This window comes from Rissa tridactyla, chromosome 1 (assembly GCF_028500815.1).
Source record: "Rissa tridactyla isolate bRisTri1 chromosome 1, bRisTri1.patW.cur.20221130, whole genome shotgun sequence".
Lineage (NCBI taxonomy): Eukaryota > Metazoa > Chordata > Aves > Charadriiformes > Laridae > Rissa > Rissa tridactyla.
In genome coordinates, this window is record NC_071466.1 from 156,383,955 (window position 1) to 156,397,199 (window position 13,245).

General features: G+C 45.4%; 1 protein-coding gene across 5 annotated transcripts in view; it reads left to right on the top strand.

Moving 5' to 3' along the window:
• Window positions 1-13,245, top strand: part of DENND2A (DENN domain containing 2A) — a 63,362-nt gene that overhangs the window by 34,318 nt on the left and 15,799 nt on the right. For all 5 annotated transcript variants that reach the window (XM_054193371.1, XM_054193331.1, XM_054193341.1 and 2 more), the window contains 8 exons: window positions 2,186-2,383; window positions 4,477-4,570; window positions 5,831-5,881; window positions 8,834-9,021; window positions 9,703-9,812; window positions 10,024-10,093; window positions 10,716-10,793; window positions 11,298-11,438. In XM_054193371.1, coding sequence (XP_054049346.1) covers window positions 2,186-2,383; window positions 4,477-4,570; window positions 5,831-5,881; window positions 8,834-9,021; window positions 9,703-9,812; window positions 10,024-10,093; window positions 10,716-10,793; window positions 11,298-11,438 — 930 coding nt within the window. The remainder of the gene's footprint in view (window positions 1-2,185; window positions 2,384-4,476; window positions 4,571-5,830; window positions 5,882-8,833; window positions 9,022-9,702; window positions 9,813-10,023; window positions 10,094-10,715; window positions 10,794-11,297; window positions 11,439-13,245) is intronic.

The following is a 13,245-nucleotide window of genomic DNA, read 5'->3' on the forward strand; positions in this document are numbered from 1 at the left end:
CACCAGGGCTACCTTTGCCTGGTAGAGGGAAACCTTTTTCTAATACAGTATAAGAAAGGTCTTTCTCTACTGAAAGAGGGCATTTAGGTGCTTGGGTAGTCAAGCCCTGCAGTGATCTTGGCTCAGTGTCAGTGGGCAGTACACAATCTGCCTGTGCTGATGCCAAGATGCCTCTGCAGCCCCGTCCCTCAGGATGCCTCTTTTGCTCTCTCCTTGCTGAGACTGGGTGCTGGTAACTAATGCAATGCTAGTCCCCTGGTTAGGAAGCTGGTACCAAAAGGGTGTCCCCACCAGCAGCATAGCTCGTAGCCCGGTGCCGCTTTCCTCCCTGGCAGTGGAACCAAAAGAAGAGGTAAAACATTGGTCTGCACCTCTTGCTCAGAGCTTGCTGAGGCCAGCTCTGCTCTCAGCTTCCCGAGCTGTTTTGGTTGGTTCCTGTTGTCTATTTAGATAGTCCACGCCTGGAACAGCAGGGGCAATGTGACAGCAAAGTCATCTTAGCAACAACTGGGTTCAGAGCAAATAGCAGGGATCTAAACACGGTTTTCCTAACCAAAGGGTTTTCCCATGCTCTCCAAGTTGCAGCTATTTTTAGAGCTGTTACCCAGTATTTTCAGAAGTTTGATGTGCAGTATTCCTTGATGTGTTGCTGTTTTCCAACCAGCTTAATCAGCAACTGAGGTTTCTCTGGATAATTCAACACTTCAAAGTGAAAATTGTTCTGCATTTCTCAATCCGTTCTCCTTGTCGTTAATTGGGTCTAGAGCAGCATGGGTCTATGCATGAGCATTGGGATGAAGTTGATTTCTCTCAGACAGCTTTGCAATCACCTGTTCACCCTGATTCCCCACCTGTGCTATCAGAAGGGGGCTGCAGTGTTACACAGGAATGCCTTTCACCATAGACATGGTTCCCTGCAGGAGACACTTGGTAAAGAGCTGAATGGGAGTTATTATGTTAAACTACAGTGCTTTGACATCTAAAAGCCGTGATCTGCATCAGTCAGAAAAGAAGTGCTGCAGCTCTCTTGGCAACTAACCTGTTTGCAACTGCAGTGTGAGTCACACTGGAGAGCCTGCCCAGGGTAGAGACTGATAGGGAAAGGATCTGGACAGACTTTCAGTAGTAGCTTATATCACTAGTGCAGGATGAGATTCTTCAGTGCAAAGACTCTTCCCAGATTCATTTTTAACATGTGGCTTCTCTGTGGGTAGTAAGCATTTTTGTGAGTTGGGCGTCTTTTGCCAAACCATCCACAGACACCTGAGCTAACCTGAATGAATGAATTGGTCTGGCTAATAACTCTGCTGAGTGTGTCTGTTGATGGAGGCAGACCATTATGCTGCCTCAGCTATGGTTCTGCAGTGGCGTGTTCAGAATTACCTTGGATACCTCTTCCCCATGCCACTTAGTGCCGTGTAGGTACATCCTCTGGGAGTGCAGATATGGTGCCCACAAAAGGTGTAACTTATCCTAACTGCTGGGAAATTCTGTAGAAGAAGACAAAAAGAGTTCTTATTGAGCATCTTTCTTGTCAGAAGTGGTTTGCCTGTCTTTATCTGGAGCTGAACTTTCTGCTTCTCTGGTGCTGTTTTTGGTCAGGGACTTTAAGAACTTTACGCTGGTACTGTTGTGCTCCCACTGAACTTGCTAATGACCTTAGGAGGAAACCAGTCTCCATAATTGTCTATCATGGCATTTCTTGTACCCTCCTGTGTAATATCTAATTCTGGATACGGTCAAAGACAGCCATACTGACAGTGCTTTTTGTCTGGTCTCACTGCTTCTCTGTTCCTCCTGGCTAGCTGCTCCTTATCCCAAATGCTTGTGGTTGGCTGGTTGGTTAGTCTTGTCCTGTTTACAGTCCTAGCCTCTGGGTTGCACAAGTCCTGGGAGACTTTTTTTCACACTGGAGCAAGGCTGCTTGGCTAAACCCTGAGCTTGCATTGTGGTCTGGAATGAATATGGGATGTTTAAATTACTAGTCAAGATAGTGCTAGTCTAGCCCGGCAGCTGTGTGAGTTCCTTGTGTGTGCAGAAATCTGTGACCATTTTCATTAGTTTGTCTGTTTTGCCAGCTGAATGCTGTGGCCACCCCACTGGATTTACTGCCATGACAGTGTTAGCAACGAAGCAAAGGTACGTGAGGTGCTGTGTTCATTCATTCTTTCTCCTCCATTTCCAGTTGCTTTCCAAGCCCATTTTTTTCCGACAAAACTCAGAGCGGCGGAGTTTCAAACTGCCAGACTTACGGAAACTGAGCCGTGATGGCACTGGGTCACCATCCAAAATCAGCCCTCCCTCGACCCCCAGCAGTCCAGATGACACCTTCTTCTCCTTGGGAGACCCTCAGAATGGCAAGAGGAGAAGGAAGATTCCAAAGGTAAATCTAAGCCTTTCTCTCTTTTGCTTGTCTTCTTCCAGGCAGGAATGTGAGCATGAGACAATGTTTTCTTTAGTTTCCCATGTAGTATCCCTGCAATATAGCTGTTGTCCTGACAATTGACTTGACTTGTGTTTAACCCTTTTTCTGCGTGAAGGAGAAGGCTCACAAACATCTCTGCAAGTTTTAAAGAAGCTATTTTTCCATCTGAGGTATCATGATTTTCAGGAGAGAGAAAATAATAAGAAAAAAAAAAAATTAATTTTTGGATTAAAGTTGTTTTTTCAGATGGGAAAAAAGGTAAGTAATATTTTTGCCAAAAACATACCCCATCATATTGCCTTCTTTGCTCGATGGATAGGACAGTCAGAAATTGGCTGTGTGTTGTGTTGGTGTTCCCTCCTAGAAATCTCTTGTTCTTTGCTAGGTCTGATTCATGCATTGACTGTTTCTAATTCAAGGTAGGATGTGGTTGTAGGTGAACAATGAAAATACTGACACGTGAATGACAAAAGGAGTTGTCTGTAGTCGTGAGCATTTTGTGGAGCAGCGTTTCCTACTTCGTATTTGGATAGTGCATGACTCTGTTTCAATTTTATTTTCTTTCAGATCTAGCAGGAAGTGCATTCAAGCCAAATGGGGTTTGGCAGCAGTCTATCTATTGAATGTTTCAAAAACACGGTTATAAAAACACAGTTGCTTATCCCAGTCTTTGCAGAACAAGCAGAGGCTACCAGGGACTGTCTGTGTTCTGATCCCACAGTTTTCATTTGGGGAAAAAGGGATGTGTTTGCGTATCTTCTTTTTTTCATGGTTGTCAGATCTGTGTTCATGTTTGCACATGTGATTTTTGAATGCTCTCTCTGTATACCTCAGCTCTTCAGGAATGAGCCAAAGACTACAATCGTCTAGGGTTTTCTTTCCCAGTATGTCTACACATTTGTGCATGTGCTTGAGCTCTATCAGTGTGTTCACACATACTTTTATGTCAGCTGAAGAGAAGATTACAAGTATACGTTTACCAGGCAGCGCCACTGAGCAGTCTTGCAGACCAAGCTCAGAACTGAGATTTACTGTGTCAGTGGCAAGATCAACCTGAGACTTGAGCTGGGCAGGTGGATGGAGGCTGCGCTTCCACATCAGAGCATCCTGCCTCTCACTTAAATATTTGGATTCAGAGTTCCCTGACCAAATGTGTGGTGGGCCTGTCTTACCTTGAGCTCTCAGCTCACTGCTGTATGCAGTGACCCCAGTCTTTCTGAAATAAATCTGGATGCTGTGGCCATGTCTTGCAGCTCCTGCCTGGGACCCTGACAAGGAGACAACTCTACTCAAGGAGGCTTGGGGAAGCCTGGCATGGTCCTTCTGTAACTCTGCTCCCCTTCAGGGATGGGCAGGGAGACCAGAGGCACTGAAGGAGCCACTAAACCCAGTTAAGCCCAACACTAATACGTTCTCTCTCCTGGTCAGCTGGGAGGCGAGGGATTAAAGAATTTGCAAAGCAAACCACCAGGATAAAGTACTTCAGTATCATTGGCTTCCACCCATCTCAGCCTCATAATTCCTTGTATGATGTGTTTTCCCCATGCTTGGTATGAAGGCTTTTCCAGCACATCCCACAACAGATGTTAAAGGCAGAAAGACATTAAAGTTTGCTCTCATCCTCCAGCTAGTTTTCTGCTTTCAAACCTGCAGACCAGGGCAGTGTCCCAAGGGACCTTCTGGTGCTCCCTGGAGCATGGACCACGGTATGGAGAGACCCAGGTGGGCGCCGTCAAGCTCATATGGCCATACAGTGTGGAAGTGCATTAAGGCCTGGCCTTTCATCAGGGCTTGTTACCTTGGGTTCCTGCCGTGCCAGCATGACTGTACTGCTTCTGTACCAGACTGAGCATGGCCGTTAGCAGCACAGATGCAGATTGCTGTGCAAGGTCTATGTTAGATGCTGGTTATTGTCAGTTCTGGGCCATCGAGTGACGAGTTTGAATATGGCCAGGGTTGGGAAATAGAGCACTTTGTGTGAAATTTTAACTTTCTTACTTGCCTGGGGAGGAAAATAACCTTGTTTCTTTCTTTGTGTGTTTGCTGAGCAGCTTGTGTTGAAAATCAATGCCATTTATGAGGCACGAAGGGGAAAGAAACGTGTCAAGAGACTATCGCAGTCTACGGAGAGCAATTCAGGGAAAGGTAAAGGAACTCTGAATCATACATCTAAGACTTTTTGAGGACTTGTCTTAGAGTTTAGGCTGGCTTACTCGTTTATATGACATTTTCTAGAGCTTCTTCCCATCCAGAGTGAGATTGAGTTGGGGCTTCCACCCTTCTTTTGGGAAGATAAAGGCTGTTCCTCTGCCCAGAAGACTTTCATTAAAACAGAACTTTTTTTATTTTTCTTGCTTCGTTTTCATTCCATGGCTTTACATGATAACCTTATAGGTCGCACAAAAAATGTCCCCCCTTTTTGATGTTTATTTCTGGAACAGGCTGGAAGCTTTGGAGGGGAATGTTCTGTCCAAAGAGAATGATTTGTTGAGATCAAAATATTTTGCGGGAATGTGTCACTTTAATGAACTGTCCAATGGAAGATCGTAGATTTTGAAACAGTCCTGGTTCCTTCAGCATCCCAATAAACAAATAGCCTCAGTTGGGAATCGGGGTTTCTAGGCTTGACTGTAGGCCCACTCCATCATAGCAAGATTGAGACTTTCAGCCTCCCACTGTCAATTAACAACTTGTCAGAAGTGTTCAAGTACTGCAGAACATCTCATCTCTGTAAAACTTAGTATTACATCTTTACAACATAGTATTTTTTTCCAAACCACCTAATTTTCAGTGGAAAGTGACCACCAGCTCTATTTGTTTCCTACGATTACTTGTTACTCTTCATCCTATCTTATATAGGATAGATACCCACAGGATGGATGAGTGTGTATATATGAACTTTCAGGGAAAGCATCTCAGGCTAGTCTCTACGTCATTTTTTATACCCTTCTCTGAAGCATCTTCATTGACAGAAACATGCTATTGGACCATATAGACCTTGAGTCTGATTCAGTTCAGCAATTGGGGTTTTTTGTTTGTTTACTTGTTTTTATCCCTTGCCCTGCAAACTGCTGCATATTAATCAGTATTTTGCCTTGGTGCTGTGCTTATACAAACTTGGTTAAAATACTGCTCTGTCATTTTATTCTTTATGCAGCTCTTTTGGTTGTGCCAGACTGATTTTGTGAGGGGTTTTTTTTATTATTCCCTGAATGAATGGGAAGATACCAAGGTTGGTAAGCTAAATGTCTGTGGGTATGTGCACCCTTGAAAAGAACAAGGCCCTTAGGATCTATACTGTGTTCCCCCTGAAGTTGCCAGGCCTGGCTGTCTCGTGCCAGTGATAAAACTGCACAGTTATAAATAGGCTTGACTTCATTCATCTTTCCCTTTCTTTTTCCCTAGTTACAGATGAAAACAGTGAATCAGACAGTGATACTGAAGAGAAGCTGAAAGGTAAGGCAAATGTGTGAAGAGAGCAAATAGTTCCTGATAAACTCTGCTCTGAGATCCTGGGTCAAGATCTTTCCTCTGTGTTCTGCTTTTGGAGAAGGAGTTGTTTCCACTCAGAACACAGTGAGAAAACAAAGATTTCAATACTGCAGAAGAAAATCCATGGCCAGAGGACTACAGGTGTCCAAAACAAACAGCTGTTCCAATTCCCATCAAAGCTCTTTCCTAGGAGATTGCTTGGGCACTGTGGAAATACAGTGAGGTTTTTCAAAGTACGCAGTCAAAAATGTGCGACCAGGCTGACAGAAGCAGTGTTGCATGGGACAGGGTGTTCAGAAGCCCCACTACACGTTTACTAAGGGAGAACCAACAGGCAGGAAAACAGAATTGCACTACATGATTTATTGCTAGTTAAACTCTTCTATGTTGGCTGAGTCAGGATAAACTGCTGCATTGCTTGCTTCACTCTGGTAGAGCTATATGGTATATTGGTCTCCGTAATACTCTTCTGAAACCTTCTTGTACTGGTAATTAGCCCTTTAATGTGCTGGTGGGATTACGATCTTTTGGGAATTGATGTGGCAAATTCAAAGTCTTGGCAGTCTTAGAATGCAAGAGGGAGACTCCCTCAGATTCCAAAGTTTCCTGACTCACACGCACACCTGCTCTGGGTAGCAGGTCAGCTCCCAAACTGAAGAGACAGGCATAAGCAGCAGTTCCCACTCTGTCAACCACAGTGTGTTGTGCTTAGGAGTGTTCATCCTTACCCTCTTTCAGGTTTTTAGAACAGAAACCTCAGACTGAGTTCTCTCTTGTGAGCACAGCTTCCCACGCAAGAACTACTGTATGCTCTTGCTCTCCTCTGCAAATTGGGAAGTCTTTTGTCTGTACTGCTGTGTTCGCAAAATCAAGCTGAAAATTGCTACCATCACCTACCTTTTGATGGTTCTCAGGCTAGCCTGGAGACAGGGAGAGAGCATTTGTGCCCAGATTGCGCAGAAATTACATTCACATCTGTCTTGAAACATGATGTTGTGAAATATAGTCCATGTTCAGATGTAGCTAAGAAAGACAGTGTAGGTGTGGCCAGGAAGACTCAAACTCTTGTCTGTTACTGGTTGCCATAGTGAATCATGTGCATCACCTTAGGTTTCTCTGTAACATGTGTATAACTGCAGCTAGGAACAACCTATAGAGGGGATGATAGAGATCGGGTGAAGTCACCTCAAATCCAGTAGCACTGGACTCTGAACAATATCCAAATCCATACCTGGATCTGAGCGACATGCAAGTCTACATAATTGTGAAAAAGAGCTCTGGCACTTGCTGTTTGCTCTAGCTACAGCTGTATTCTGCTTTATGCCTTGTTGAACTGTCAGCTTTCACCTGTTTTTAAATAGGAAAATAGGAAAGTGAGATGATTTAGCAAGTCTCTCATATCTGAGACTTTCAATTTTGTATGTTTTACTTAACACACCAAACACACCAGCCAGGTACCTCTGCTTAGCAAGTAACTGTACGCCATATGAGACACAGTAAATCATCAGACAGTAATGAACAGACTGCATGTCAGAGCCATAAGTGCTGACCCTTGGGAAGGAAAAATGTTCAAAGACAAAGCCTGCCATGATGGCAGCGGTACAACCCCGATATCTTTAGTAGGTTGCACAGAATATAAACAATGCAGAGTTTGAGCGAGCTTTTCTCCTTTTGAAGTCCCTGGTAAAACAGAAGCCGCTTCTGAAAACTCTTGAACATTTACAGCCTTAGAACAAATAGCATAATAGGTGATGAGAGAGAGGAGTCTAAGCCATCTTTCCAGGGCTTTAACTGTCCAGGGATTGCTACACTCTCTGATTTAAGAGGCACCTCAAGATTGCTTTCAATTATATTGTCCGGAATAGTCCACGAGTGGCACAGCTTTACCAGACAAAATGTCAAGAGTCTGTCCGAAAATATATACCATCTCTCAGGAAGCCTTGTCTCCCAAGCAGACATCTTATGTATTTGGAGTTCCCGCAGTATCCCTGTGATTGTTGTTTCTGTTTAAAACATTGCATTGCCACCCGCATTCGTAAAAAGCACAGTTGTGAGAATGTGCTGTGGTGTCTGCTCGTAGTTAATTCTTTCTTTCTTTTGTAGTAGGGGTAGGGGAGACATCATGGAGATTTAATTTGGGATGCGACTGTAAAACAAAGCAGGGGGGTGGTCTTAGGGAATCTCATCTGCTCTCTTCTCAGCAGGCAGCTTTTCATTACTTTCCATGCTGGAATGTTTATTGTCCCACAGCTCGTGTGTTGCAGTTACAGCTTGCTTGGCAATTTTTCTTGTTTTCCCATTATCTTGGGTGAACTTGTAGAAACATGGTCCCGAGAGATTAGTTTTAGGCATAGGAAGGACTGGCATGAGCCAGCCTTTTTCATTTGCACCTCTTTTCACGCTTTTTTGTTGTTGGCCTACAGCCCAGCCTGCATTACTGAAGCTGAGAGTCCCCAGTGTTACTCAGCCAGTGGAGCTGTAGCCTGACCCAAGTGCTGGTCTTGTAAAACCGTAGGGATTGCTACCCACAGCCTCCCCTGAACAAAGGTGATCAATCAGCCAACTGTCCTGGCTTTGAAAGATGCATAAATGAATGTTAGGATGAATGCCCAGACATTATCTGTTACACCATGTCCCATATGGATCTCAGTTTGGGTTGTCTTCAGCTGTAAAAGCTATCCATGAAATCCTTCTACTGCCAAAGCTCTTCAGGGTGATGGCACTCACAAGATTACGTCCTGTCTCTGTCGATATTTAAAGTGCAGCTTCCAAATGGTTCCCACCTCTTACTCAGCCACTGACTAAGCAAATGCAGTGAGATTGTTTCAAGTTTATCCGTAAGTCTCTGCAAAGCACTATTGCTGCTCTGTACAAAGAGCTAAACAAAGTCACAGTCTCTAATCTTTTTCTTCGTAGCTCACAGCCAGCGCCTGGTACATGTGAAATCTCGCTTGAAGCAAACACCACGGTACCAAACCTTGGAACGGGACTTGATTGAATATCAAGAGAGGCAGCTGTTTGAGTACTTCGTCGTGGTGTCACTGCACAAGAAGCAGGCTGGGGCTGCCTACGTCCCTGAGGTTACCCAGCAGTTCCCATTGAAGGTGCGGTGCCTGTCGGGAAGGTCTGACTGACTTGCCTCAGATTGCATGGTGCGCTTGCACAGCTTCTCTGTTGATTGCACATTATATGAGTAACCCCTCTGCTGTGCCAGTGTTCAGTGAGGCTGAAGATAGAGGAGCTGCAGTCGTGGTATTCCTCATTGTTGAAAGAGCAGCTGATTTAGATCTTTTACTGCCCTTGGCTATGACTTTTACATAGCTATTCCCTTTCTCCCCCTTTTCTCTTTAAAGAAAACTGACACCTGGGAGAAGACATGTGTTCTTAAAGGGAAGGCACAGCTTTCACCAGTAGTCTAGCTCAAAATGGGGAAGGAGGAATGGGAGAAACACAGAGACAGTGTGAGGTGTGTTTGTAAATGGGATGTAACCAGAGCTCCCCTCAGACTTCAGTTCTCTTGGCCCTTGCTGGAAGATGTGTCCCCAGTTGGAGGCACAATACAGCAGGGGCAGGTGCTGCAGATGCTGGGCTTGGTGGAATTGGGGGCACAGAGTTACTTTAAGATATCTAAAGATTAGGTGAGCCAGAATCACAGAAATTTTAATATCTTCCAGGCAGAAGCTTAGCCTCTGTCATCACCTCTTCATTTGTCACAGGAAAAATATTTGAAGTCATTCCATCCCCACATGACTAATTGGAAACATTCCTTCTCTCTGTTCTGTTAGCTCGAGCGCTCGTTCAAATTCATGCGCGAGGCAGAAGATCAGTTGAAAGCTATTCCCCAGTTTTGCTTCCCTGATGCAAAGGACTGGGCCCCCATCCATCAGTTTGCCAGGTAAGTACTGTACTTTGTATCCTGATTCATGAGAAACAGATTTATGTATCCAGCTAATTAAATGTGAGAGCTGTTACGGTAGAAAATTGGGTAGAGCCCTGAGAGGCCTCTATTGGAAATGCAAAAATATTGTGGGTTTATTGGGTTTGTACGCCAGAGACTTTTAGTGTGAGTGATGGGTAACTTGTCATTCTGGTTTCTCTTTCTGCAGTGAGACGTTCTCGTTTGTCCTGACGGGCGAAGATGGAAGCAGGCGATTTGGATACTGTAGAAGGCTGCTGGTAATTATCTCTGTTTTTTTCTTTTCATAGGGATGCAGCCTTCTGTGGGGTTGGTGTTACTGGCACCCATTCTGGAAAGCGGAAAGCTGCTGCTCTTCTCTTTCAGTGTGGAAAGAAGGAGCTGCAGCTTTGCTCTCTTCAGCTCTGCTCAGTGCCAAAGTCCCTCTCTGAGCACCATCCTCTACTCCAGGCATAGCTCTTTCACCTTTTCCTTACATCAGCGCTTAACGTTATGACCATGGACTGTTGTTTCATCACTAAGCTGAAGGCAGAGTTTGTCTCCCTTGGGTTTAGGTAGCTACTAAACAGTTGTCTAAAGCTGTGCTGGTCCTGTGGGCTCGGAGTTGTCTCTGTAGAGCAGTCTGCCCTGCCTTAGTCATTTCACTTAGGAAGGTTGGGATCATACTGTGGATGTGCCCATTTCTCCTCGCTGTTTCTAGTGTACCAGCGTTTGAGCCAGACTTAAGGTATTGTCATCAGCAGCATACTGTAAAATGTCTGCCAGTTTCTGAGCCAATCAATAAGCTGCAGAACTAAGAGACCAGTCACTTGCTCTGCGGTAGTTATAACTGACATTTTCTTGCTGTTTTTTGCGTGTGTGTGTTTGCATTTGTCTTGAAAGCCCAGTGGGAAAGGGAAGCGTCTCCCAGAAGTTTACTGCATCGTGAGTCGCCTTGGATGCTTCAATCTCTTCTCTAAGGTGAGGCTGGAGAGAGAGGGAATTTGTGCTGTAGGCCCAGAGGGACCTGAAAGGGAAGTCAGCACCAGAAGAATGGGGATCAGGGAAGCTGATGGCTGAAGAAAGGGCCTGAAATGTGCTGGCAATGTAACCACGTGCTAATTCCAGAACCTAGCAAAAACGCAGTTAAAAGTAAAAATGGGTTGTCAGCTGTTGCCTTATGTCTTCAGCAGAACTACCAGAACACAAGCACTGAGAGATTAAAAGGTGGGGTCCTGACTCTGAGGATGATGGGAGTTTGCAAATTGTAAACTTTCCGTTGACCTCACTGTAGATGGGTTTCTCTTGCTGAAGGAAATGACAGGTCTTTAATTGCACCTTTTCCTTCTTCCTTATGATTCAAAGCTCCATGTCAATGCTGGGTTAAGGAGAGAATATAGATGCTTGTGCACTTTATTCCTGGTGTTACCTCCCTCCTCCTGATTTACATGTTTTTGTGTCTTCATGCTTTTTTTTTTTTTTCAGATCTTGGATGAGGTTGAGAAGAGACGGGGCATTTCTCCTGCCTTGGTGCAGCCTCTCATGAGGAGTGTCATGGAGGCACCTTTCCCAGCTTTGGGCCGGACTATTACAGTCAAGAACTTCTTGCCAGGCTCAGGAACAGAGGTAAAGACACCATCCTAGAGAGAAGGAAGACTTAGGGCAGCAAATGGTGCGGGACTGGTGGCTGGAAGTTGGGACTGTGACGTAGAACTGGGGACCTTGGGCAATCCCAAGAACAAATACAGGCTGGGTGAAGAATGGATTGAGAGCAGCCCTGAGGAGGGGGACTTGGGGGTCTTGATTGATGAGAAACTCAACTTGAGCCAGCAATGTGCTGCCCGCTGCCCAGAAAGCCAACCATATCCTGGGCTGCATCTAAAGAAGTGTGGCCAGCAGGTTGAGTGGGGTGATTCTCGCCCTCTACTCCACTCTCATGAGACCCCACCTGGAGTACTGCGTCCAGCTCGGGGGCCCTTAACATAAGAAGGATCTGGACTTGTTGGACCAAGTCCAGAGGAGGGCCATGAAGATAATGAGAGGTCTGGATCACCTCTCCTATGAGAACAGGCTGAGAGAGTTGGGGTTGTTCAGCCTGGAGAAGAGACGGCTTCGAGGAGACCTTATAGCGGCCTTCTGGTGTTTAAAGTGGGCCTACAGGAGAGATGGGGAGGGTCTCTTTATCAGGGAGTGTAGTGATAGGATGAGGGGTAGCGGTTTTAAACTGAAAGAGGGTAGATTTAGGTTAGATATCATGAAGAAATTCTTTACTGTGAAGGTGGTGAAGCACTGGAACAGGTTGTCCCGGGAAGCTGTGGGAGCCCCATCCCTGGAAATATTCAAGGGGAGGCTGGATGGGACTTTGAGCAACCTGGTCTAGTGGGAGGTGTCCCTGCCCATGGCAGGGAGTTTGGAACTCGATGATCTTTAAGGTCGCTTCCAACTCTAACCATTCTATGATTCTATGATCTTCAAGGACAGATTGTCTGGCAACTGTGTGGTGAAGCTAGGGAGTAAAATAGGGTACCAGAGGGGATGGCATGGAGACCTCAGTGACTCTGTGACCTCAGAATCAAAAGGGAAATCATACGGTAAAAATGAATGTAAGGACACAGCATGCTAATATGGCAAAATGAAACGGGCATTGGCCTTGAGGCCAAGTGGCACAGACTGGTGGACCCCTTACTGCCTGGCACATGATCTTGGATCCGCTCAAGGCCTCCCACACTTAACTTCTTGAAGACAGGGTTCATAGCATGTGCTCCAGCATCCTTAATACAGACCCACTGTTTGTGTGGGACAGAGCACGGGGTTCTGGTCAAAAAATACCTGAAACCACACAAGGACAATGTTGCAGCCGTTCAGAATGGCATTTTCACAGCATGGAGGTGAGGGTACGTGTTGCGTCTCCCACAGCGTGGTGTGAGGACAGTGGGAGGGTTTTAAGAGTGCAGAGGTTTTGGGCGTAGCATTGAAGGACTGTGGGAGGGTGGAGGGAGCCAAATTAAATGTAGTCTTGGCCATACTTCCTGTTGGGCATGGTATGCCTTGAACATGAGAGAGAGGAAAGTGGGTAGGTTGATAGAGGTTGTGTTTGAGGGCTTTAAGCATAGCACTCCATGATGGCATTCTCCTCAACCAAACTGGAAACGGTCCAAACTAAATGAAATTACTGCAGAGCACGTGCATCACTGGTTAAAAACCTGCACTCAAGGAGCAGATTCCCAATGGTGTGCTGTCAGGCTGTGGGAATGTTTTGGCTGTTTTGTTTCTAGGATCCTTAATGGTCATTAATTATCTAGTTGATGACATAAACCCCACAATCACACAATGGGTAGGTGAAGAATTGGGATGGGTTGCAGGCACTTTGGAGAGTAAGGGATTAAAATTCAAAATGACCTTGCTAAATTGAAGGTTTGGTCTGAAATGCAAT